General features: G+C 39.9%; 1 protein-coding gene and 1 long non-coding RNA gene across 4 annotated transcripts in view; one reads left to right on the forward strand and one right to left on the reverse strand.

Annotated features, from left to right (window-relative positions):
- stxbp4 (syntaxin binding protein 4) overlaps positions 1-27062 on the forward strand; it is a 67470-nt gene extending 40408 nt beyond the window's left edge. For 2 of the 3 annotated variants that reach the window (XM_067576256.1, XM_067576257.1), the window contains exons 17-22: positions 6646-6825; positions 9022-9138; positions 9856-9905; positions 13529-13665; positions 24613-24670; positions 26492-27062. In XM_067576256.1, coding sequence (XP_067432357.1) covers positions 6646-6825; positions 9022-9138; positions 9856-9905; positions 13529-13665; positions 24613-24670; positions 26492-26642 — 693 coding nt within the window. In that variant the 3' untranslated portion in view covers positions 26643-27062. Of the gene's footprint in view, positions 1-6645; positions 6826-9021; positions 9139-9855; positions 9906-13528; positions 13666-13839; positions 16168-24612; positions 24671-26491 lie in introns of those variants that run through there. The other variant, XM_067576258.1, reaches the window with a different exon arrangement.
- On the reverse strand, positions 10240-11591 carry LOC137172010 (uncharacterized). Its single transcript, XR_010924858.1, has 3 exons — positions 11532-11591; positions 10769-10859; positions 10240-10673 (listed from the first exon to the last, which is right to left on the reverse strand). It is a non-coding gene; the product is annotated as an uncharacterized lncRNA (long non-coding RNA).
- Positions 27063-27684: the final 622 nt, after the last annotated feature.

The following is a 27684-nucleotide window of genomic DNA, read 5'->3' on the forward strand; positions in this document are numbered from 1 at the left end:
GTATATATATATATATATGTGTGTGTGTGTGTGTGTATATATATATGTGTGTGTGTGTGTGTGTGTATATATATATATGTGTGTGTGTGTGTGTGTATATATATATATGTGTGTGTGTGTATATATATATATATGTGTGTGTGTGTGTGTATATATATATGTGTGTGTGTGTGTGTGTGTATATATATATATATGTGTGTGTGTGTGTGTGTATCTATATATGTGTGTGTGTGTGTATATATATATATATATGTGTGTGTGTGTGTGTATATATGTGTGTTTGTGTGAGTGTGTGTGTGTGTGTATATATATATATGTGTGTGTGTGTGTGTGTGTGTATATATATATATGTGTGTGTGTGTGTGTGTGTGTGTATATATATATGTGAGTGTGTGTGTGTGTATATATATATATGTGTGTGTGTGTGTGTGTGTATATATATATATATGTGAGTGTGTGTGTGTGTATATATATATATGTGTGTGTGTGTGTGTGTGTATATATATATATATGTGAGTGTGTGTGTGTGTATATATATATATATGTGAGTGTGTGTGTGTGTCTATATATATATATGCGTGTGTGTGGGAGGTTCGGGCTCATACAGCAGCAGCGTACAGTGGGAGGAGTGTAAGGCCACCATTGAAAAAAGCTTTTTGGGCCCTAAAATTGTTTGTTTGTTGTGATTCATAGCTGAAGGGTCTCAGCCTCTCTCGCTCCCACTCGCCTGGCTCTCAACTCTTCATTCCGTTGCATAAACCGATCGATATCCGCATTTAGACTCGGCTACCAGATGTACCGCAACAACAACAACAGAGAGACTGGGTCGGGACATTTCCTATCTGTGTGTAGAGGTGGGGAGGGTTTGAGTTCATGTTGAAGATTCCACTTCCTTCTTGTACTTAACTGGCTTTATTTCCTGAATGTTGTATTTAATACACGTATGCTGCGTCTCCTCTTCAGCACTTCAGCTCAGGGTTATCCAGTGTGATTTAAAACTGTTCCTAATATTTTTCCTCCTTCATGTATGTTAATGGGGTGGACAAAATATTAGCAACACTTTTCAATATAATGCACTCCAGTACGCCATCAGCACCCACTATGACCTCAATAATACACATAAAGTAGAATTATCACCTTTCTGACAATGTCAACAAAAACTGAAAATCTATAAGGATGCATTAGATTGAACAGATGTTCCTGATAAAGTATATTTTTAGTGTTTGTTGTGACTTGAGTACATATTTTGTCAACCAAAAAAAGTTGTACCAAAATGTTATTATTGTTTATTTATACTAGTTTTCTCTCGTTGTCAAGTTTGTTTCTGAGAAAAATACTACAATACCCATGAGCCTCAGCTGCTGCAGCAAACTCAGAACAGTTCGTCTTTGCAGTTTAGAACAAAACAAGACGCCATAGTTGCTGATTTTATCCACTAAAGACTCAGAATTTAAACTGGTTTTCCACCTGCTGTAACAGAAATGCACCATGGGAGTCGTAGTTAACTTCTACCTTGATGTTTTTACGTCCACAGGCTTGTAGCTTTGACTTAGATTTAACTTTTTTTATCAAAGAACCAAATATTTTCTATTTATTTTCTTTTAAAACATTCAACAGAATTCAGTTGAAGTTTAAGGAAACAATAAACTCTTGATAACACGTTAAAACATCCTTTATGAACTTGTTCTGATGTTTTTATAATAATAAAATGAACATGTGTGATTAACAGCATGAACCTGTCTGTAAGTCTTTCAGGTTTTTGCTAAATGAAGGAGTAGCTGTGAAGCTTTAAAACAGTTTGAAAATGCTTTTAGTCCCAACAGTTGAAGCTTTAATGTTCAGTCCTGAACGAGCTGAGGAACATTTAATATTCTCTCCTCTGACGGCGGCGTTTCACCAGCGCCGTCGTGGCTTTCAGTGAAATCAGCAGCTTAGAGACGGAGACGTTACATTATTATTACATAACAGCCACACAAGGCAGAAACTGCTGTGAACGCAGATGTGAGCGTCTCTCCTGTTCGTTATGAGACTCAGACCGGCGGGTCGGGATGGAAACAGGACCGGCCGCTGCTCTTTTGTTCGCCCTCTCTCTCTCTCTCTCTCTCTCTCTCTCTCTCTCTCTCTCTCTCTCTGCAGCTTGATCACAGTGAGGGATTTATTTTTTCATTATGTTTCCTCTTCTGGGGAGAGCTGGAGGGCGAGAGAGGCAGAGGGGAGGCGGTTGACATGCTCGCTCATTAGAGCTGGAGGTCAGGGCTTCAGGATGGGTGGGGGGGGTGTAGGGAGGGGGGGGGGGGGGGGCTTCTCAGGGCCCCTCAGGCCCCCCTAAGGCCACAGCTGGAGGGGAGACAACTCATGCTGGGATCCATTAGTTACTCAACCAGTCAAGCATGGCCACACACACACACACACACACTTAATCTCCACACTCTCTGCATTTAAAATCAGCCATTAAGTCTAATTTTAACACTGACTGTGTCCTTACTCGACACTCCAACACGTTAATGTGCTGTTCTGTCTCCTGCTAACAGTCACAGTCACAACACAGAAACTTTCAGCATAAATTACAGTGAATGAACAAGACATTTAGCATCAGTGTTTAATTTGGCACCTTGATTTTGATTTAATTTTAGTCATTTTATAAAAATGTTGATGAGTTTTGTGTCTTGTTTCAAGTTCTTTGGTCACTTAGTCTGCAGAGTATCTTAGTTTTGACTTTTATTACGTTGTATTAAAACCAGTTTTCTTGCGAGAAGCTGATGTAAGAGGCAGGGAAACCTTCCAATGAACATTAATTTGATCTTATTATGATATTCTGATGTTGTTTTCAGCACATACATGTTACTATAGTACCCGCTACCTCATGTACACATTAAACACGGTCAAAAACTACTTTTGATTTTGCAGATTTCTCCACATTTTAGCAGAATGATGTTGAGATATTAACTACAAACAATAAAATATATATTCCTGCACCAAAGGACAGAATAATAGCAAGTATATACATAACCTTAGAAAAGTTTAGCTGTAATTCTCTTTAAAATAAAATAAAATAAAATATATATAAACTGTTGCATGAACTTAAATAATGTATCATGTGACACATTTTACTACTTTTCATCTTTAGTCGCATTATTAGTTTTTATGTCCTCTGCAGCTGTCTCCATCTTTGTTGTGTCCAGTTACCATGGTTACAGACCGAGCTGCATCTAAAAATAACTACTGATTAATCTGCAGATTCATTTTATCTTCCACCTCATCCCAGCGTAAAATTGTTTTTGCAATATGTTGACTTTTTTTGGATTGCCATTATTTCAACTCACGTTTTTTTATGCACAAATTGAAGAAGTGCATAAAGTGTGTGGATGGAAACCCTGCTGTGGTCGCTCTGGGCTTCCATAGACAGTTTGTCGGCTTCTCTTTTCTTCCTCTATAGCTCTGTTTCTCTTTCTCTCTTTCTGTTTTTTTTTTTTGTTGTTTCTTGTGTCTTGAAACAGTAATTTGCAGATTTTTAGAATTGAAAGTAGCCCTGCTGAGAAAAGTGCAGGTGACAGATGGACTGCTGCTCTGTGTGTGTGTGTGTGTGTGTGTGTGTGTGTGTGTGTGTGTGTGTGTGTGTGCGCGCAGCGTGTGGTTTCCGTGTGATATTCAGAAATAAACACGTCTTTTGTGCACTTCTTGTGTGTCCTGTTAGCTCTCACTACATATGACAGCACCACAGGAGGAGAGACGACGCTGCCAACTTCACTCCTGTCTGCTTCGTGATGTGTGTGTGTGTGTGTGTGTTCATGTGTGTGTGTGTGTGTGTGTGTGTGTGTGTGTGTGTGTGTGTGTGTGTGTTCATGTGTGTGTGTGTGTGTGTTTGTAAAGACAGAATAAACATTAATAGAAACACTCACCTCCACCAAGGCTGCACAATTGCTGTTTGAATGATAGAAAATGTTTAGACATGTTTTGCAAAATCGTGCAAATACTTTCAGCACAGCGTCAATCTATCCATCCATCTATGCATCTATCTATCTATCTATCTATCTATTTATCATCTATCTATCTGTCTAACTATCCACAGACAATATTAGAGACTCTCAGCTGCTGTTGACATGAACTCTTCTCATTAAATGTCAGGTTTGGGTTTTTTAAGTCTTAATATAACACTGTAGGTGTAGATTATGTAGGTGGAGATGTGTCTCGGTCTCTGTAGCAGTTCTTCTGAAGCTGTTCTCTCTGAACGTCACTACACTGTAAGAAATGAGGACCAAAATCAACAACCGTCGTTCCAAAGTTCAGCTGATATGAAGCTTCAGCAGCCTCAGTTTGCTAAATCGAGTCGATATTTTCCAAAGTTACATCCTGTTCAGGATGAAATTCCCTCTTTGTGTTTCCTCAGAAAGTAGTTCCTTGCTGAGCTGCGGCGGAGGGATACATTCTAGTGTAGATTTACTGCAGGAACCACATTCTACGAGCCTTTATGTCCATTTCGACAGCTTTTAGCCACAACTCGCTCCTTTCAGGATCTCCTCATCACTTGTTTCTTTCACAACACAGCAGATAAACACAGACTGAACTATATTCATGTCAGGCCGCAGCGAGTCGAGGAGGTCTGGAGGACAATGAGAGCAGCTTGAGATCAATCCAAGACACTCATAGAGTCGGAGCAGGTTGTTACATAAATATTAGTGTCCAACAACACAGACTGCAAAAACACTCCAGCAACCAAATCTGAAGAAAAGAAATCACTTCAGAGTTTTTCTCTGAGCGTCTTGAGTCATAAAAGCCAGACAACCTCAACAGACTTAAACATTACTACCAGAACGTATCCCTCCGCCACAGCTCAGCCAGGAACTTCGAGCCAAGGAGACAAAAAGAGGGAACTTCATGTTTGTTCTGTCTAAAGTCTGATATATCTTATTCCTCCGTTGTTGTCCACACTGCTGCACTGGGTGACATGTTCCTTCATCATGAAGAGTTTGGTCCCGTTAGTTTGTTTAGAAACGGCTCCAAAGACTAATAACAGCATCACATTTTCAGTCTCCGGAGAGTAGTTCTGTGTAATGCAGACGCTACTGAGCATGTGCAGGAGCTAGCTTGTTGTGCTACACATCACAACTCACCTCTATGTCACAAACTGTTGATACAAAGTTGGAAGAAGACTGTTTGTTGTAGCATTAAGATTTACCTTCATTGGATCAAAGGGGTTGAACCCAAACCAGGAAAAAGCATAATATAAATAAAATATGTACGTAGTTAAAGGTTTTTACATGAGCAGTAAATCAGAGTATTAATATTTCCATTTGTGTGTTCAGTGGTGTCGAGTCATTCCTCCTCACAGTTTCCTCCCGGAGCAGTTTGTTAAAGCCTCGTTATCTTTTACAACCACTGAGGATCATTTTACTGGAGCTCCAGTGTTTATTTCATCTCTGCAGGGTTTGAGTTACTGGTTGCCAGTTTGCCAACAGTACTGGGAGTGGTTGCTTCCCAGTCGGGAGGGGTTACAGTGTCTAACTGTGTCGGGTGTCTGTTTCACCACCCTGACAGTTATGTAACTTCCACTCTACAGGCTGGTTTTCCCTCCTGGCCTCACACACACTGCAGATAAACTGCAGCTTTGTTGAAACCAGATGGACGAAGTCACAGCCGACCGAAGCTCCTGTTTCACCAACGCACCAGTTTATCATCATAATATTCACCCAAACCAGTACAAATAACACAGTATGTGTTCGGTATGGCACCAGTATTCTGGAAACTGCAAAATCATTGGATATTAAATATATATTATATAACATAATGTTAGATATTATATTAAGTTGAGGATATGTTGTTGTTATAATCGTATATAAAACCTTTAAATTGGGGACCAAATATATATTTATATATAAAAAAAGTCCTTGACACAATCCCAAATTAGACAACGGTGCCCTAAACCAAAAAAAAAACTGTCCATTGACCCCAAAATTGGGAATTTATTACCAGACAAACACCTGATAATAAAGCACTTCCCTTATTACTGTTCTCTCGATGTTGTGAACCTAAAGAAACCTCAAGAAAAACTGTACAACTAAATAAATAACAGTGAATACGCAGCAGACAGTGTAGAGATGAAGAGCGGGAGCAGTTCCAGTGCAGCTGGCGGTGTGTCGTGCAAAAGTATGAAAGAGTATGAAAGCATGGAGAGTCCTTGTGCGAGAGCATTCAGTCTGCTTTGTGTTATGTCCCTGGACCCCAAACTAACTAGATTGTAAAATGAACTTTTCTGGTCACACACACACACAAAAAAAGGATTTTTAACAGTTTGTTCCATACTGGAATGAATGAAAAACACATTCTGCAGGATCAACAAGCATCAGACGTATCGCTCTCTCCTGTTTTGTATTCCTGAGCTTCAGTCGCTGCTTTCTGAATGTTGTAACCTTATCAGAGGTAGAAATATGCTGAGCGGTGACAGGCTCGGCCGGGTCCTGCTGGGGATGTGACTGCTGATGCAGCGAAACGTCCCTCAGGCTCTCTTAACTCAGCCCGACACCGAGGATTCAAAATCATGACACGAGCAACTTGAAAGATTTATGAGTGTTAAGAAGCTTTCAGCGTTGATACTCTGCTGAGTAATCTGCTCACTTGTTGAATCTCTTCTCTTCTCTCTCACGGCAGGATGTAAAACTGGGAGCGGAGGAGAGTCGGGCTCTGAGGACTCGGATCCAGCTGGCCGAGGCGGCCCAGAAGCAGGCGAGGGGGATGGAGATGGACTACGAGGAGGTGATCCACCTGCTGGAGGCCGAGATCGCCGAGCTGAAGACTCAGAGAGTGGAGCAGCCGGCGCCCGCCAACAAGGTGACCAGATGTGTTTTATAAAGCGCTGTTTGGTTCATTTCAGTTCACATCATCATCGTCATCACCAGAAACACAACAGCTATGTCTCATCCCGAGGTGGATTAACACAACTCTCATTCCTGTACGGCAAATATGAAGCTACAGCTGTTAGCTTAGCTTAGCATAAAGACTGGAAACAAAGGGAAACAGCTAGCCGAACTCTATCCAAAGATGAAATTCACACCTACCAGCACCTCTAAAGCTCACTAATTTACCTAAAGTCACTGCATCATGCCAAGAAATAGACCATAACCACACTTACAACCACACTTTACCTGATATTCATGGTTCCCAGGGGATGAATCAGACTGACTTTTCATGTAGCGCCACCATGAGGTCAATATTTTAGATACTTTACAGATACTTTGGTTTATGACACTTGACTGCTGGTTTAACACACATCCGTCCTTTAAACACTCAATAATTTCATTGCAGGTTCTAGTTTTGTGTTTTGAGTTTATTTGGAATTAATAAGATCGAGTCTTAATAATTAGCTTGTGGATTTGGTGCCTACATGAAGAAGTTATTATTGTTTCAAATACATATTAAAGTAGTTTAAAGTTGATTTTATATTGTTTTATCTTAATTCTTTTAAGCATTTAAGCAAGTTATTTGTGGTGAAACGAATTGTCCAAACTTCATAGTGTCATGTTGGTTTGAGATATCGGATCGAGGGCGTCGCTGTCGCTTAAAAGACGATATTAATGATTCTGTTATTTCTTTTGCTTTTTTAAATAGTGAAACTTGAAGTTCAGCAGTCGGTTGAAGCAGCAGCTGTTAATAAGCTCAAACTGAGCCTCACATCACTAAATTAAAACTAGCTGTTACAAACAATATACCTCAAATTATAAACCAATAGCGTCAGAGTTAGCTTAGCATAATCTCACTGTAATCTGCCTGAATATTACAAATCTAAAACACACATTTCTGCAGGTGTGCATATATAGATAAAACAAAGTCACAGCTACATTCACAGATGATTGGCTGTTCACTTTATTTTAGTTTTTGCTCCTAAAACTGTTATTTTTGGAAGTTATGTTACAGCTCGTGATGCTACAGTCACTTCCTGTTTACATAGCTAGAAGCTTCCTATTGGATGTTTCCTAGCAACTGGTTTAAACATTACTAAAGTGTTTACTATTACTAATTTACTGTTTACAATAATTTTCATACAGTCCCTTAATCAGCATTGGTGGATTATTAGATTTGGTTTGTAGAGTGATGATTTCCCAGCATCCCTCTCTGGCTCCGCTCCTCTTCCTCTCCTCCACGTTTTGCTTTCTTCCTCCGTCATCAGCGGTGAAATATGGGTCAGAGTTTTGTTCTGTCTTAGCTGCTTCACTCTCTGACGTCACTCTTCACCGGCCGGTTATTTTTATAGAAATCTGGCCGGCAACCTGCGGGTCAGCGGCGGCGGCGGCGGTGGGCTCACCGGGGGGGGGGGGGGGGCGTCGAGGGCTAGGCTGCAGACAGAAAGATGTCTCTCTCTGCTGCGCTGTAAATATTATGACCCGGTGAAAATAAAGCGCTGACTCAGGTGTTTTCCAGACTGCAGAAAATATTACATCAGCATCATAAAACACACGATTAAACAGTGCTGTACTATGAAAGGAAATATTTTATTTCCTCTGTTAATCTGCTGATTATTTACTCGATTAATAGTTGAAAATGTCCATCACAATAAAGTTGGAGAAATGAGAGCCAAGGGTGTCTTCAACTGTCTTGTTTTGTCCGACCAACTGTCCAAAACCCTGAAAGTTCAGTGACTTTGCAGCTTTACGGAGCTTTATATTGAGTTTCAGCTCGTTGTTTATCTGTCCGGCAGTAAAATCTGTGTTACTTTACTGTTCTGGTTCACTCTCAGCGTCTCATAGCGTAAAAAACCGCTGTACACTACCTGCTCAGCACCAAACAGACACAGTTAGCTGTAGACTAGCTGGTGAACATAGTTAAAGAGTCAGATATTTCCCTCAGGAGTTGGTAGAGAACAAAAACAGACTCAATTTGAGGCTGAAAGTATTCAATAACTTATATGTCAAACATAAAATATATGTAATTTTGTGTTAAACGTAACCTGAACCACAGAGATCTGAGAGAAATAAAAAACCTCTGGACACCAGTGAAGAAGAGTGTGTTTGTTTTGTTATTTCATCCCAGGAGGAAACAGACGAGCTGAAGAAGAGAGTGGCCGTCCTGGAGTGTCAGCTACGGAAGAGCGAAGCCGCCAAAAAGGGTTTTGAGATTTCAACGGGGAAACTGCTGAGTTTTGTGGAGGTAAAAGCTCAAACCAGACGACTGATCTGAACTTTTATTCTATATTTTTCTTACAGTGAATGAATCTCATGTGCAGACTGAGAGTGTGAGAAGGCAGGAAGTGTTGAGAGACGGACTAACAAGCCCACAGCGTCTGATACCGACACACAAGGCACCTTTAACATCTGTATGAGACGCATCAGGCTTTCAACTAACTTCAACTACCTTGTAAACCCATCTGTGTCATTATTAGAGTCAATGAGACCGATGACGTCTACATGAAGGTGACATTTTGGGTGGATGGTTAGACACTTACTGTTGCCATGACGATGTTTCAAATGATAATTTTAACCCAAACCAAGTGTTTTTTTGTGCCTAAACCTAACCAGACCACAGCAGTGGCCCTGAGGGTGTAATATAGCTTCAGATGGGTTTACAGAGGTGACGAAGTGTCGGTGAGCAGGTTGGACTGACACATGGTTGGTTTGGGAGTTTAAGTCTTTTTGAATAACAAATGAAGATACAGTAAATATGAACGTCAGCAGACCAGTTTACTTTCAGTTGAAGAGAGAGTTTACCTGAGAGGACGAGGTCTGGTGTTTATGTAAGAATCCTTGATGCAGCTGATTCCTGTTAAAATAGTCACAAAGAACAACAGAGAAATAATAATAAATAATAAAATAAAAGCAGTTCAGACTTGTTTTTGCTTTTGCTTGTTTTGTCTCAATGTGTCTGCAGAACGTTCAAGAATTCCTGCTGGAAGGACACGGACCGCCGAAGAGCCACAGGTAGAGAGAGTGTGTGTGTGTGTGTGTGTGTGTGTGTGTGCATGAAAACACATAAGTACTACACACAGATACACACAAGCAATATTTAGCTCCTCTAACTCTGAGCTCCTCACTCTCTGACTCAGATTCAGAAAGCGACTAATTGATTGGCGGCTATGCTAATGAGTCAGATTAATGAAGATGAGCAGATAAGCTGGTTGCCCTTAGCAACCACCAGCATCTTACTGTTTGGGGATTTATATCAGTGTGTGTGTGTACTTGTTTGTTGATTTGTGTGTCATTTGTACATTGTGTATGTGTGTGTGTGTCTGTGGGTGTTTGTGTTACTCACACTGTGGCAACAAACCTTAAATTATTAAAGTTTAGGGTGAACGCTTGGTTTGAAGCAGTAGTGGGCAAATAGTGGCCCACGGGCCAAATAAGGCCCTCCAATGATAACATTGGGCCCCATAATGAAAGCTGAAGTTTTATAGATGACATCAAATCTTTTCTATGACTCTGTAAACGACCTCGTAGCATCTTATAAACCTACCAGATGAATAATGCAGGTAAACATCATGATTACGTTGATCTGAGCAGAACAGATTTGTGAAGCGGCTCACTGTTTACTGTGTGTGGAAAAGGTCTCAATTACATTTATCTTCTCGTAGTAACACAGGGGAGATGTTTATGTTTATGAGTCATTTTTTGCCAGATGAGTATTAACGTAAGCTGCTGTCACTCTGTGAGTCCTCACTTCCTGTTGGGAATTATGACAAAGATACAACCCTGAAATAAAGAAAGAAAGAAATAAAGAAACAAAACATAATAACAACAGACAGTTTTTCCATCACACAGCACAGCAGGTAAAAGAAGTTGTTTACCTGTTGGAGAAGTAAGAGCCTGTTGTCTGCAGCTCTTCATCCAACATCATCATCACTGTGGCTGTTTCTGCTTGTACTCTTCCTCCCTGCACTGAACAAACAGCTCGATATGTCTCCACATCTTATTGTAGCTCCGCTAACGAAGCTCCACTAACGAAGCTCCGCTAACGAAGCTCCAGCTAACTCGGTTATAACCAAAGTTATTCCCTGCTGCGAGGTTGTCATGGAGACGTATATCATCACATGTTGGCTCGGAGCGGCTAAAGTTGACCAACCCGGACTAACGGGAAAAACCCCTAAATGTGATGTGTCTTCTGAACTGATGGAAACACGAGTGTGTGTGTTTGAGTTAGCGTAGCATGTAGCATAATCTGACTGTAAACATGAACACTACACATTCTAGAAAAACACATTTCTACACATACGCAGATTAACTTGAGTCCCCAGAAGATAAATTATTACAGTTTTAGGGTGAAGGCTTGGTGTTAGGGTTCATCTGGATGGAAACACAACGGTGTGTGTGTCATATGAGGTCATTTGTGCAGTGTGTGTGTTGCCTTATGTGAACAATATGTGATAGTGTGTGTATACAGTGGTGTGTGTGTGAGTGTGTGTGTGTGTGTGAGACCCCGACTACCTTTATGGTAGTCACATAATGAGAGATCCTGCAGAGAGCCGAGCCCATTAGTCCAGGTTACACACACACACACTCTTAGTGGTCCACCTTGACCCACTTCAGTCCAGGTAGGACAGCAGTTATCACCTGTTAATGGACGCCCGCAGAGCGCAGCGGCGAGGCGGCGGCGTTACGAAACGTTGCGTCCTGCGGTGAGACTGTGAGGTCAGACTGAGCCGTTATCATCGACTCAGAGACCAGAGACGAGTCAGAAGTCTGCAGGAGACACAAACTCTGGATTTTGTTATTCCAGCAATAATATCAGAGGACGATCGTAGTCGTGATTTTAAAAAACGATGTTGATTTGAGGCTGGAAACAGGAAAAGTCTGATGTTTTGCTAACGACCTCCTTCCTTCGTGGACTTTATCGCTCTATAATGACGTCGCCTGATTTCCTCCTTTTGCTCTCGTTATCACTGCGTCCACTAGAGGGCGCCGTCACTGCCACAATGTAAATAAACATGTTGCTTAAAGGAAGTCGATGAAACAACCGATCCAACCGACCAATCTGTCGTTTTTCTTTGCGTCGCAGGACGGTGTCAGAATTAAAGAAGGAAGGAAAAGAATAAAAGAAATGAAGGAAGTAAAATAATAATGATATTAGTGTTATCTGGTGGTGGAGGTCTTTCTGTCTGTCTTTGCTTTTTGCTTGTTATTCCTCCCTTTTTGCTTTCATCCTTATTCTTATCCCCGTTGAACCTTTTCCTCCTTTCTTTCTTCCTTTTTTTTTTTCTCCTTATATCTTTCCTTTCTTTATTTTTTATCCTTGTTTGTGTCCATTTTTTCCTTTTAATCCTCCCTTCTTTCCTCAAACATTTCTTTCTTTCTTCCTTGATTCCTTTTATCTTTCCCTTCCATCTTTTCTTCAGTTTTTTAACGTCTTTCTTTGTTTTATTTTCTCCTTCTTTCTTTCTTTATATCATTTCTTTCTTTCATCCCTTCCTAATTTTTTTGAAGGATCTGAAAACCTGAGGACTTGAGGATTTTTTAATTAAATGTTTAAATACTTAATACTTTGGGTAATTAAGTACATTTTCGTAATGCCAGCTGTTTACTTGTATATAGAACAGATTCTTGTTGAGTTTTGTTTTGGTTAGTGAAACGTAACACAGAGTCATCAGCACCTTCCGGCCAGTTGTGTAAGTCTGATTCTGTAAATTAGGTCAATCGGCCATGTTATTAAGTCACTCAGCTATGACACCTCCCGCCTGCTTTCCTTTTATCTTAGATCAGGTCAGTGGGACACCTCCGCTGGTCTTTCATAACCCAGGGACCCCCTGCTCCTGTTTCCTCTTTTGATTCACCTGTCGATGTGTTTCTAGGCCAGTCGTAAGCACAGATGTAATCTGGACAGTCAATCGGTTCATTGAGGGTTGCAGACATGAGGCGTCCTGTCCTCTGACACAAATAAACGGCTGCCCATTCACTCCCAGGTAGTGACGTTTTTGATCATTCTGAATATGACTCTCATTACTGTAAATACATTAGTCATCCGGACTGCAGCACCATAATAAAGAAAGAGACAAGAAAATTTCCCTCCGGAGAGACGGAGCAGGAAATTTCATTGCGGAGTTAATAAGTTCAGGAGCTGTGAAAGAAGAGAGGAAGCTTTGGCTCGAGAAACAAATAATAAAGTCTGTGTTTTGGAACAAAAATTGTGTTTTCTTCTGGGAGTGAACTGGTGAGTGTGAACATGCTCGGATCTGAGCTGCAACCATGGTGACGTGGTCACTTCAGCAGCTTCAGACTGTGTTTTTAGCTCAGTCGATCATTCAAACAAGTGGAGGTGTGAGTTTATTCAACAGGCTGTGACGAGCTGCACATACCTGCAATCAAAATCATATTTTTTAACATCTTTGTCTCTGAAACTCAGTAGGATTCATTCATAAAATCAAAATTTCATAACAATCCATCAAATTACTGTTGATATATCTACCATCCCTGGAGCCGTGCAGCTTGTGTGGTTGTGAGTAATTGTGGAAACCTGAGGCCAGATCAGTGAGGGCATGGACCTCCATTATGGCTCCATCTGTGGCTTTTTGTAGTTTTTTCACTGCTGACTCATCGTGCTCATCTGTTTGCAGCTCTGGAGACGTTAAAGTGGGAGCGTTGCCTCAAGGCCTCCCTCTTCGCTACAAGAAGAGTCCCTGGACGGCGGCCACGCTCGCCCAGGAGGCGAAGGAGCTCACAAGGACTGTCAGAGCCATCCTGGAGGTCGACTGTAAGTGATCTCTGCTGGGCTCCATGCATGCAGGTCTGCATCTCCTCCTCCTCCTCCTCCTCCTCTTCTTCCTCTGTTTCTGTGCCGCCCTGCATGCGACTCCCGCCGGATGAAGCTGAAACCAAACTAATCCTGCCAACCTGCTGTTGTGAGTGACTGTCCTCCCCGTTTCAGTGCTGACCTTCTAGAGGACCCGACTGTAGGACCACAAAGTCAGCAAGGCTCTGAGACGTCAGCAGGAAGTCGACAGCCGAACGCTCTCTTCCCTGACAACTCCTCATCTCCTTCGTACCTGCTAGCAATGGACTCGTCTTAAATCTGCATGACACACTGTTTTGTTTCTGTGAAGCAGTTCTGAATAGTCAGTAAAAACGGTGGTTTTATTCCAGTGTTTTAACTCGCATATGGAAAAGAAACACTTTCTTTTTGGAACTTATACCAAATTTTAGCAAATGCTTGTTAGCCGAGCTAGCCTGAAGACACTGCTTGTTATTTTAATCTGTTCTACGATCAGACAGTTCATCTATTGAGAAGCAGTTTTCTGACTGTTTAAAGTTTATTAAAATAAGACTAAAGTAACACTTTTGTGATATGCGGGTTAATACACCAGAGGAAGACCACTGTGAAGCTGATGGACTACATGAACGTTTCGAAGTTTTGCCCATTGGTATCATCATTATTTACGTGATGAGTAACGGCACCAAAACCACCTGTCCGCCCGCTAAAGATTTAGCTTACAGGATGTTAAAAAAATAACTTACTATTTTCTAAATGTGTAAATGTGTCCCTTCAGCTCTACAAAGCTTTTGAGTCTATTTTTATCATTGTTTAATCAAAGTAAGACGTTAGCTGGTGACAAAAGCAGAACACTGAGCAGCTAAAGAGCCAGATATAATTCTCAGGAGCTGGTTGAGACCAAACCAGAGCTGATAGTTTTTGCTGATATCTGATATGCTGATATTTCCAACTCATTGTGGCCGATTCAGACCTGCTGCTTCATCCCACTTTAACCTGAATAACAAACAGGGGCTCAGTGGTCTGGTTGGATCCACATGGAGAGCCAGGGCTAATGTTAGCTGACAGGCTAGCGGCTAGCGGAGCGTTAGCCGCAGCATGACCGGAGGGAAGCACAGCCAGCTAGCCTTCGCTAGCCTCTCAGCTAACGTTAACCTCTGCTCTCCACATGGAGCACCGAGCCCCGGTTTGTTATTCAGGTTAAAGTGGGAAGAAGCAGCTGGTCTGACGGGCAGCTTGAGTGAAGTTCAGCCTGCGGAGGAAACACCGGGACCGTCAGGGTGACACAGTCCATCAAGGGAAGCACAGTCAGGCGGCAGAGGAGAGGGAAACATATCGGTGTCTCATAATCGGCAGAATTTGCCGATGTTGATATTTCATTTTAGAGCTTTTATCAGCCGATACCGATGACGTGCCGATAATATCGTGCATCCCTACTAAAAAGAGAGAAAATTGGACTTACATACGTCAGGTGGATACAAACAGGACTCCAGTGGGAAGCTAGATGTGAAAGTACGTAGCTGTTTGCTAACGTGTTAGCCACAGCAACTTTTAAATATGTCAGTGTTGTGTTTTCAGCTTGTTCAGTTGCTTGCAAGTGGCCAAAAGAGATACTTGGGAGAATGGCAGTCACCTTCACTTAGCCACCAAGCTACTTACAGCTAAAAGTGTTAGCATTCATTATAAAATATCTAAAATGGTGCCAACACTTGTTACCTCGTAGATAAAGTGATCAATGGACAAAACTCCCAAAACGTTGGTGTAGTCCTTTAAATTGTACCCAACCTCTGTCTCTGTAGCATCAATAAATACCTTAATTTAACAAACAATATACAACTGAAACATCACAATATCATATGATTTCCATTTACTGTAGCTAACACTCGCTTCCGGAACGAGTTCATACAGTTAGAGAACAGCTTACCGTAGCTTTCTGTCTGTCTCACTACTCTCTGTTATCTGATCAATGTTTAGCTTCGCGTTTGAGTGGCTGAACGCTCGTGTTTGTGCAGTAGATTAGCCAGCGAAACAAAGCTTAGAAGCAGCATCAAACAGTACGGAAGGAGAGAAATCCTGAAAAAACTCAATTCACCTGCAAACATGAGGTCAGGAGGGACGAAGGCCGATGATGACGGAGCCGCAAAAATTCATGATGATTAAAAAGGGCGGTTCCAGCCTGGTGGGACACTTGAGACGCTTTTATCATGTTTGGAGGTGTTTGCTGTATATCCTTTGTCTTTTTCAGTAAATCATCTGAAACATAAATATCATAAGTTCTTTGTAAAGAGGAGCAGCTGTCTGAAGCTCAAACTGTGTCAAATCTACTCTTCATTTTATTGTTTTATGTCACAGACTAGTTGCTGGAAGAGTCTTCATTTGGTTTGTCAGATATAAGATAACACTTTATGAAACCCTGTGGGGTAAATTCAGGTGTTACAGCAGCTGAGTCTGAATAAATATACTACATAGATAAAACTAAAAAATATATCATAAAATGTAGAGTAAAATAAAGGATATGGTTTGATCAACTGGGCTGTGATGGATGTAACGGAAGTACAAGAATGATGAAACTTTTATGGAGAATGTGTTGGTGCTTGTTTGAGAAGCAAAAACTCATGAAGAAAAGGTTATTTTTGCATTATTTTGTTCAGAACTTGCATTAAAACCACTGGTTGGTTGTCAGAAAACCAAACAGACAACAAACAGTGAGGGTGCTGTGAAACATCAATAAAATTATATCAATTGTTGTATTAAAATCTCTTTGCTATTCATTTTAATTCAGTCCCTGCTCTCAGTTGTAGCATCTAATTACAGAATAGTTTTATCTGCAGCAACATAAAGCTGCACAGTATGTAGTTAAGCTAGTTAGCTAGCTTGTTTAGTTAAGCTAAAACATGCTTAAATCGGTCCTTTAAAGGTGCAACAGTGGAACAGACTTGGAAAAAATGGAATATAATATTCATAAGTGTTTTAATTAGTGTATAATCACCTGTTGTGTTTTTGATACATTAGAATGAGCCCTTTATATCTACATGGAGAGTGGAGCCCAACCGTAGCCCTGGTTGTGGTCAGTGAGTATTTTAACAGGCCAGGAAGAGTGGAGTATTTCCAGTAAATACACAAAGCCAAGATGTATATCAGGGACTCTTGTTCGTGGTTTAGAAGGCCTTGAAGATTAACAATTTTAATTGAATATCCGGGAACACTGGGAGGATGGAGTGTTTTCAGCAAATGAATCCAGAAAATGGGCAGTTCAAAAGGCCTTGAAGTGTGAAATGTTTCCATACAAAACACAGAGCCTGTTGTTAGTTCAGGGGATCTGGGGATATGTAGCATATATTTGCATAATGTACAGTTAAAAACTCCTTATTTATCTTCTACTGGTCCTTTATGCAGCCCCTCAGTTCAGCCTCTGTCTGAAACAGGCCGTTTTAGCTCCTGTCTCTTTAAGGCCCCGCCTCCCGATGAGCCCACTCTGTTCTGATTGGTCAGATTCAGCTACGTAAACAAACTATAGTAGCAGGATTTCACTTCTTCTTCTCCTTCTTTACTCCAAATGTCAACTTCTCAAATTCATCTGTACATGTTGGAGCTGAATCACATTTGACATATGAGAGTGAACAACGCATGGAAAGACCTTAGCAACCACCTTAGCAACCACCTTAGCAACCAAGGCTACAGAACGGATGGATGACCATTTGTGGTCATGTGCGAACACTGCAGGGTTTCTGTGGGTCTTAAAAAGTCTTAAAAAGAATTTAAGAGGCAGTAACGTTAGTTATAAAATGTTTATGTATCTGATGGCTGTTTGGAGACGTTATGCGCCTATAAATGACATTTATCTTTGATTAGTTAATCCATGCATCCAATTTCTGCTCCTTATCCGGGTCCAAGGTTGCCTTCATATAATTGATTAAAATGATTAGAAATGATTATACACTGCTAGAAAATGATGAAAAAAGTGATATAATAATAAATAATGATGGTTTACCATCATACTTTCATACTGACTGGGAAACAGGTGTTCACTTGAATTCTATGTGGAATCAAAAAGGTCTTAAAAAGTCTTAAATGTAACTTGGTGAATCCTGCAGAAACGCTGTCTGATGTCATCATGAGGAGGAAGTAGAGGTGACTTTGCAAATGAAGCGTTTACAGCAGGCTGAAGCCCTGATGTTTGACTTGCAGGCAGCATTTCTACACATGCTCACCTCAAGTTTTGGAACTTTGACCTTATTAAACATCCAACATTAGAACAAGATATATCGTATCCTCAAATAAAAGATGGTTGTCAATAAGAGCTGGGTCTCCGATAATGGCCAGGGGTGTCGTCAACGTGAAAACACTAGTGCTTGTTATATAATGTGCAAGCCAGTTAAGCATAAATAGTAAGCATTTAAGCATTTTTTTAGCAACACTACATGATCATAGGTAACTAGGGTAACCAGGGTAACCAGGGTAACTTGGCTAAGCTGGTAACCATACATCTATGAGCGTGCTACCAACATGCTACAGCTAAGTGTTGCACTGCTAAAACGTTCCTAGAATTATTGTTCCGCATGTCGAAGTGGATTATAGGTAATACAGTAACAAAAGATTAACAGAGCAAACAGAACAAGACCAGAAAACAAGGAGACCTTCTACTAAAATATGAGCAAATATACTGATCAAACAGAGGGAATTAGAAATAAAGGCCTCTCTCTAATATAAGCCTGCTTCCAATAAAGGCCTGATGTTGAGGTAAATAAAGGCCACTATTAGAGGAAATACAGTATGTACTGTATAAATGTATAAAATCATGAAAAGCAGAACATGTCCCCTTTAAAGTCTCAGCATAGTTTATTTTTAATGTGTGTACAGAAGCAGTGAAATATTACTGAATGTATTTTTTGTTGTTGTAGGTTGTCATGGGGTTGTATTCAGGCAGCAGGATGTGGGTTTTTGACACAGTCACCTAATTTCCCTCCATCAGAGCGGCGGTGGGAGGATGTGGGCGCAGTTACATAATTAACAGCAGTGATTCAGGATCACAGGCTGCGATCAGAGTCGCCCTCCATCTTTCCAAATGTCCTGTTAGACATGATGAGGAGAAAAACCAATTCACACACACACACACACTCAGAGAGAGAGAGAGGTAGGTCAATCCCATCCAGGTCTCACAGCTCGTGTACGTCTGGGGCTCGTGTTCATCATGGCGCCGGTTGCCTGGATACATGTTATCCTTTAAATTGTAAAGCTTCAGACTGCAGGACACTTTGTCTTCTCCTTATTGCCAGTTTATTCACACACACACACACACACACAGTTTGTCCAGACAGATTGCACAATAAACAAGCAGCATCAGACACATCCAGTTCATTCATTTGTTGTGTGTATGCTGCAACTTGGACACTGTTACCGTGACAACCAGTTACATTCATGCACATATCAAAATACATTTTGAGGCTAATGATGACGGTTTTTCTTCATCAAACACTTTCACAGCCGATGTTTTTTTTGTAATGTTACACAATCTGAACCTCTGAAGTCACAGCTTTCAGCAGCTTCTACTTATAACCTTTTATTTTATTTTTTATGAATGACTCATCACTTCTAACATTTAGAAACAAGTGGATTCAACCTGCAGATTCTGACCTTTAAAAGGTTTATTTTAGTCTTTTATGCAAAGTAGAAACAGCTTTTTCTCTCTGCGTTTGTGTCAGATCTAAATGAAAAAATACAAATGTTGGAGTAAAAGCTGCAGAGTGCATATCCACAGGGCTTTAAAAGTATAAAATAGATGAAAATGACGTTTTAAGGTGATAAATATGATGCAAATGTCCCTTAAAAAACTTCAAAATCACAACAAGAACAATCTACACACACTTTAAATTAGATTCAGTCATCTTTAAATGTGTACGAGTACATTTATTGCCACAAACTTTCTTTAATTTGCAAAACTAGGATGCAGGTCAGCGAAGTAAATATCCTTAAAAGATACAGTATGTGCTTTATAATAGATATTTAAAACAAAGCTGATGAAATATTTAAAATAGACGTTTAAAGACAGATACGTCTGGTGTTATTCTATTTTTGTCTAATTGTCAACAAAGAAAAGAGGAAATATATAGAATATCACCAAACTTAAGCTTTATTATAGGACAGATAACAATAAAGATTCAACATAAAAAGGAGGTAAGTTTACAGTTTCAAGCCTCTGAGAAGTCAGGAAACATCTATTATATCTCTGCTCCACATTCTTAATTCTGAGCCTTAAATTGTGGCTTTAAAACATCATGTGAGAGGAAATCTGTTGTTTAACCTTCCTGTTTCACCTCCACTTCACCTCAGTCTGTATGAAAGAGCTTTGAAAGAGCTTTTCAGGGTATAAAATTAGGAGGTTTTTGTTCCTGAGTGAAAGTAAACCAAACAATAAATCCTTCAACTGATAAAATAGATTGTTTGTACAGTCGTTGCCTTTCAAAACCGGTCGACTGTCAGAAGGAAACAGGAAGTGAACAGAAGTCTTTCATGTCAAAGTCCAACATTTTGTTGCCTTTTCGTCCACTCTGACCTCCTCCTGTCTCAAAGTAAAATGACCTGGATAATATCAGAGATAAAAACTTAACCATCCATCCACCAGCTGGACTGTAAACTGAATAAACCTTCTGAACTCTGCTGCCTCTGAAGACATAAATAAAGCAGAATATTGAACATGGTGTGATTGGTTGGCTGAATGAAACACACTGTCAGTGTGTAATGTGTTTGGCTCGTAGTGATGAACCTACAGAGAATTATCAGTGACTCTGCAGCTTTATAGTGAGTTTCAGCTCATTGTTTATCTGTCCGGCTGCAACTTTACTGTTCTGGTTCACTCTCAGCGTCTCATAGCGTCGATTTCAGAATAAAAGCTGTAAAAAGTCGCTGTACACTACCTGCTAACAGACACAGTTAGCTGTAGACTAGCTGGTGAACATAGTGGAGCATTATTCATTCATTGATCAATTTAAACAAGACATTATAACACGATTAACTAAATTATACATTTTAAAACTTAAAGTACAAGAAGATTATAAAAAACATATGTAAAAGACGAGCTGACCAGCCGAGTCTTTCTAAACATGAAACTATATATTTGTGAGGTGTTTTTAAATATCTTCAGAGGCTTCATGCAGCAGTTTTAGCATAACTGACGTTTGATTCTTCTCATTTTCACACTAAAGAATCATGAACTCGTGGTGTATCTGCAGTTAAATTACCGATCAATATTTCATTATATTTCATTTCATTATCAAAACTGTTCAGTTCTCTTCATTCTACATTCAACCAAACTGCACTAATGCAACCAAAACACTTCATCAGCATCTCAGGATCAACTCTGACAGCAGGTGGCGTTACGGTATATATTCAAAAAGAACAGCACTCGTCTATCACATGGATTGTGTTACTTAACGTTACTAAGGGCGTCTAACTCATCCGTCTAAAAACTGCTTAACTGACCAAGAAATATGGGTGTGGTTTCCAGTTTGTGGTTCATATTTTTCTCCAGGATACACTTTGTTGTTTTTTTGCAGGATCCAAAAGTATCTTGTTATAACTTTACATTTGAACTCCAAACCCGGTCTCACAATCAAATATCAAATAACACTTTCAAACACCAATTTAACGCCACATTTTTAACATTTTACGTCTCATTTAATGCCGTTGGTTGGGTTTAGTCTCATAAACCACTCGGTTATGGATCATGGTTTGGGTTAAAACAGTTAAATGTGGTTAAAATGACGTGACACTGAGGATGTCTGGTTGGTGGTCTTGAACAGTGCTCTCCTGCTGATTCTGCGACGTTTTGCTAATTATTTAGCCATCCAACCAACACGCCTCCTCCTAATAAGCCAAAAATCACCTTATAAAATGAAAGACAGTCGTATTTTGTATCGTCTGCACACAATCTGAAAGTACAAAGTCGTGTTATTTGTAGCAGATTGATGAGAACAGACTCGTCAAACGTTCCTCTCTACCTAATAATATCTATATCTAATGATATATCTGTGTTCTCTTCCATTAGTAAAATTAATTTACAGTAATTTTGTGCCATGTTTTGTTTTTTTAACACAGTAGTCTGTGAACATGTGGAGGTTTGGAGGTGATGGAGAGTTCATGAGTTATGAAAGATGAGTTTTGTGTCAAAGCGATGGAAAAAGTGCTGACTCTGTGAAGGGTTTCGAAAAACGGAACTCAGTCTTGCAAAATATGTTTCCAACTTATCCTACTTATAGGGACACGTTTCAGATTCGAGACCAGTTAACTGAGGACAGCTTGTGCAACTGGGGACAAAAGCTGTGACCCCAGTTGGGAAGAAGCTGATCTTTGGGTCAGAGGTGAAAGTTACAGTCAGGTTAAAGTCTCCAGGAAATGAATGTGAGTTTGTGCAACGTCTCCAAAAGTGACCCAAGTAAAAGTGTGTGTGTGATGTTAATCTAGCGTGTGTGCTAGCGTGTGTGCGTGCACGTGGGTTTATGTGTTGAGACGAGTTTATTTAAAAAAACACATTTAGTACACCAGAAATCCAAAGTGCTTCACATGATACGAAAGAATAAACAAACAATAAAAATAAAAACTAAAAGAAGCAAATTAAAGTAAAACAACAGTAAAATACATAAAATTAGATAAATATGGAATTAAAAGTCATGACAAACAGTTTAGATTTAAACTGGTTTAAACTGGTTTAACTGGGTCTATATGAGATCTTCATGTACCGTCCAGACAGTAAATATTTGGACAGTTACACATTTTTTCAACTCCTAGAAATGACATTAATAAACTAAATCGTGACATCATTACATTTATAAATGTCTCTGTGGTCGGAGGTCAGAGGTCAGGGTGCATGGGGGGCTACGAGGGTTCACATGAGTCCTGTGTGTGTGTTCAGGTTCGGTTCAGGTTCGGTTCAGGTTGGTGAAAGATGCTTGTTGAGCTTTAATCACTGCAGACTGTTTTCTGTATTAAACAGACGGTGACCTTTCTCTGACCTGAACCCAGAGCTGCTGTTTCAGTTTCTACTAGCAGAGATTTTACTGGATTATTGGATATTTTGTTGGTAGGTATGATGTCTCTGAGCATTTTGCAACTTAAATACATTAATGAACAACATTTTCTCATTATGTTGACAGCGTTCAGCAGCGTTACATTTCCAGCAAAATGTATCTGCTATTGGCAGTTTGTTTATGAACATAATGGTTGTTTGTTTTTATTCTTCAGGCTTTGTGCTTCAGTACGTTCAGTTTGAAATAAAGTAACAGATAAAACATTAAAGCGCCGAGTCTCAGCTTTCATTTGAGTAAGTTTAGATCAATAAAGAAAGAAATGTGTAAGAGACAAACAGCAGGACTTTTAATACACAGTGAACAAAGTTTAGGGGCCAAAAGTAATTGGACACTTGGCAGCTGTGTTTTAATGTTACAGAGTTCACATATGGATCAGAGATGACTGACAGTTGAGACTGACGGTCAAATATGAGGAGTAAAGAGGTGACGATGCTTGTGAAGAAGATTATAAAACAGCTGAAAACAAAGCAAAACTCTATCAGAGATGTCAAAGGTTGCAGGTGAACACAAGAAAACAAGAAAATGAGCTGATAGAGCGAGAATCAAAAGACCTTTATGACAGAACAACAAGTCAACAACGTTCAAGACTGTAGTTTGTTCCAAATGTGAGCAGGAACCACATGAAGACCAGAACCAGAACCAGAACCAGAGAGGAAGATCTGAGATGAACCATTCAGAGATTTAGCAGACAGTGTAGATGTGAGAACTGTTTTAATGAGCTTAATTAGTCTTTGATAGTTTAATGTGTTTGTATTCTTCATGTTGTCCACACAATATAAATATCAATCATTTCATTTTAAGGTAAAGACTTGGTTTCAGTTTCTAGTTATGGTTTGGTTCATCTCCTGGAGATTAATGAGCAATACCTCCTCAATGACCTCCTCATTACATTTTTAAAATGTAAAATTATTTATGTGTGAAGATCTTGTCTTGTCATGTTTCCTCCTCTCGTCTTCTCTTCTCTTCCGTGACTGGAAAGCTGCGTCCCAGATATTCAGGTTTTCCAGGAACCTTTGGATTCCTGTCGGTGACCTGATCGTTACTCAACAGGTCATCGTGTCTTCGTCTTTTGACAGACGTGTTTTCTCCACCTGACACCGTCCTCTTGTCCCTTCGTCCCCTCATGTCAACACTCAGACTGACAGGGTGAAACCCGGTCTGTGAAACGTATCGCCGAGCTTCACGGTTTTGTATTCACGCCGACACAAAGCGGCTTCCCGCCTCGGATCCTGTGTCTTTGTTCCATTGTCGTGCTCGTGTACATACATGAAGATTATTGTGATGAGCAGCTTCCTGTGGACAGACGGGATCCGGGTCACGGATGCTGAGAGAGTGTGTGGCGACAATTAGAAGCTCATTTAATACAAGTTTTAACAACATCTATCATCTTATTACCGTACTTTCGCTCAGGTTATTAGAGATCGAGAGGATTTGTTGGATCCAGAGCTCATGTCATAGCATGTCATCAGTCATGAGGCCCCCGGTCACTGATACAGCGTTCACCACAATCCCTCTTTTCTCCAGACGTGTGAAATGTTTGGTGTCAGTTAACGAGCTGAAGTCCGCAGGGCAGCGTGTGAAACTTTTGCCTCTTTTGTTCCGCTCGCTTGTTCGTACAGTAAGTGGAGAGATCTGTGGAAAAGTACAGTAAAGTCGCTCTGAGAGAGACAGAGGAGAATAAAAACAGGCTGGATGGAAACGAGATATTTGTTAAAAGAGTGTTTGGTGATCTGCTGGCCTGATTATGTCTGTTTGTCTCCCAGTAAAGATACATGTGATCCAAGCTGGTTCCACGTTAAACATGAGATCTTCTGAAAGGTTTGATGGGTTTTCTTTTTTTCCCCTGCAGGTCTTCCTTACGGCTGGGAGGAGGCTTACACTGCAGACGGAGTCAAATACTACATTAAGTAAGAGGAATCACACGTTTTACAACAAACCAACCCGGACGCCAGAAGAAAACGTTGAATATCTACATTTCAACATGTGAAATACGCATCATATCAACATTTCTACCCGTTGAATAATGATATTTTATGGTGTGACAACGCTGTGGTTAAGGTCTGGTTAGCGTTAGGGGAAAGATCATGGTTTGGGTTAAAATAAAATAAAAAGGAAAATGGCTGCAGATGTCCTGACGTCTCACTAAAAACACCTGCTTTTGTCGGTTGAAGCGGACTTTGGTTTCGGTTTCGAGGTGGTCTCGAACCATGTTGATGATGATTTCCAACTTGCTGCCAAGAAACTCACCAACCATCCACCTGCTCCTCCTCCTATATAGGAAAGATCAGCTCATATAGATCACATGTCAACTACGTCACTTTATAAATGTTGATATGATACGTATCTCACATGTTGAAACGTAGATATTCAACGTTTCTGTGGTTTGCAGAACGTTTTATTCTGGTGACCAGACTGAACAAACACATGATCACGACCAGATTAACCTGTTAGTGTAAAACTTTATTGTTTGCTCCTTATTATAAATTAAAATATTAAAATGTAGATAAACCCAAAACAAACAAACTCCTCCCTCCTTGTTGTGCTACGTCACCAACAGTTTGCTGTTCGAGGCTGTTTGTTTAGGAATGTGAGCACAATATATATAAACCATATCAGGACGCGCTGAAGTTCTTTGAGGAGTGAACAACGTTTAGAGGTTGTGATATGTAGCACAACGAGCTAGCAAAGCTGTAAACAGAACTACGTTATCACGGTGGAAACTATTTTATCTTTTGTCGTGACAGTCGTGAGATAAACAGCAGAAACTTGGTGTTCACGTTACACACGTATCCAGCAGGAGTTTACGCCTGCATGGATGATGTTGTGTTGCAGCAACAGTGAATGACACGGCTGCGTGTCTTCATGCAGAGCTGATGTCAGTCTGAACGTGGTTTAAATCAAATGACGAACAACTGACTGAACGATGAATCTGAAGGTTTCGGTTTGACGGCTTTGATGAACTTTCACAACATTATTAAAAGATTAAAACAAATGTGGACTGAACTTTAATAATGATGTAGAAATGATAATGAGGAGTTCCCTCCACTCACTCATCACTGATTCATTTATCTTAACAGATGAGGATTAATGTTGTTTTATCCTGAAACAGTTTGCAGAAACATTAATCTTCATCTGTCATCTGTCATGTTAATCTGTAATCAGTTACAATTGTGCAGCTTTTCCACTTTTTTTTGATGTCTGCCTGCAAAACCAGCACCTTCCTAGAAAAGGTGATCCTTTCCCTCAGTTTCTTTTTAAATCCCTTCGCTGCATTAGAATATAAATCACTGCGTGTGTCACAGTTCTCAGTCGTTGTTCCTGCAGATGTACTGAAGTCTGTTTCAGTGATTTATACCTTCATATGACTTGATTTACATCCTGGAATTAACAACATAACCTTAAATTAAAAACTAATGTAAATAACAGTCAGATTTTTTGTTGTTTCCTGTGTTTTCTTTGACACATTACTCATATTTTCATCCTCAGGTCAACTGGGAAACTTCAGATGTCGTTTTCAGGGCAGTGAAATACTAAACTGAGACATTTGTAAAACAAAATTAAAAAAAACTTATTTCTTTCTCTTGCTGGTGAAGTAGAAGCATGAGAGCAGTCAGCTGACTGAAGACTGAAACACACCACAGTCACACCACATCTACACACTCTGAGAGAACAGAAACATTCAGTCAGTTCGCTGATCAATAACTTGTTTTTGTTGTGACCCGTGACAGTCACATGACCCAGACGACCTCATGGAGCCTCCCTGTGACGAGCAGCACCCCGGGGCCACCTCCACCTCAGGAGACCTCAGAGGTGGAGGGAGAGCGGGAGGGAGAGGCGATGGACCGGAGGCCGAACCCGTCCATCGAGACGGAGATGTAGAAACCCCCAACGAGCAGCAGAGTCCTCCTACCGTCACTGTCATCAGCGTTACCATGGAAACATAATAAATTAAATGTGTACAGAAATGTATCTGTACAGAGAAAAATGTTCCCAGTGCTCTAACAAAGAATTACAGTCATTAAAACGTTTAGTTGAACCTTTAGTAACCTTTCATTCAAACCTACAGAACTTTATTTAAACTTCTGCTGAAGATCCCAAAGTTTCAATAGAAACCAAATAATGTTTGTCAGGATGAAGTTTGTGGAAATGTTTCTTTAATAAAACATCTGCAATAATTACATTTTTCAATAAAAAGGTAGCACTTTATTTAGCATTTATAAGCCGCATATAAACAATTAATAAATAGTTTATACATCACTCAATAGTCAGAGGTGGGAAGTAATGAAGTACATTTACTGTATACGTACAGTTTTGAGGTACTTGTACTTTACTTGAGTATTTCCATGTGATGCTACTTTATACTTCCACTCTACTACATTTATTTAACAGCTTTAGTTACTTTTCAGTTTAAAATCTTACGTGAAATAAGACAAACTTCTAAATGACGTTTTTATTTCAGATGAAACCAAACTTCACGTGAAATCAGTTGTGTCTCCTTGTTCCAGACGTCTGTGAGTCGTTCGCTCCTTTAAACTCTGTTTCAAATAAATAAAACCCAAACAGGTAAAACTTTAATATTTCACAAAAATGTAAAGATGAGAGAAAAAGTTCTTTAAATGAGTCCAAACTTTGTTTTTTCTTCATTTCTACACAAATAATCATCTCAGACTCTTCTAAAGTCCTGAAGATCAAATAATAACTATAAAATGCTGCTTATGCACTGATTCATCAGTATTAATAATGTACTTTATTAAACATATTTACAGTAAATGTACCTGCTAATACTTCTGTACTTTTACTTAAGTAGGATTTTAAATGCAGGACTTCTACTGGTAATGAGTATATTAAACTGTGTTATTGGTATTTATTGGTATTTGAAGTAAAGGATCTGAATATTTCCTCCACTGCTGTCTATAATAAA

This window comes from Thunnus thynnus, chromosome 20 (genome assembly GCF_963924715.1).
Source record: "Thunnus thynnus chromosome 20, fThuThy2.1, whole genome shotgun sequence".
NCBI classification, from domain to species: Eukaryota; Metazoa; Chordata; class Actinopteri; order Scombriformes; family Scombridae; genus Thunnus; species Thunnus thynnus.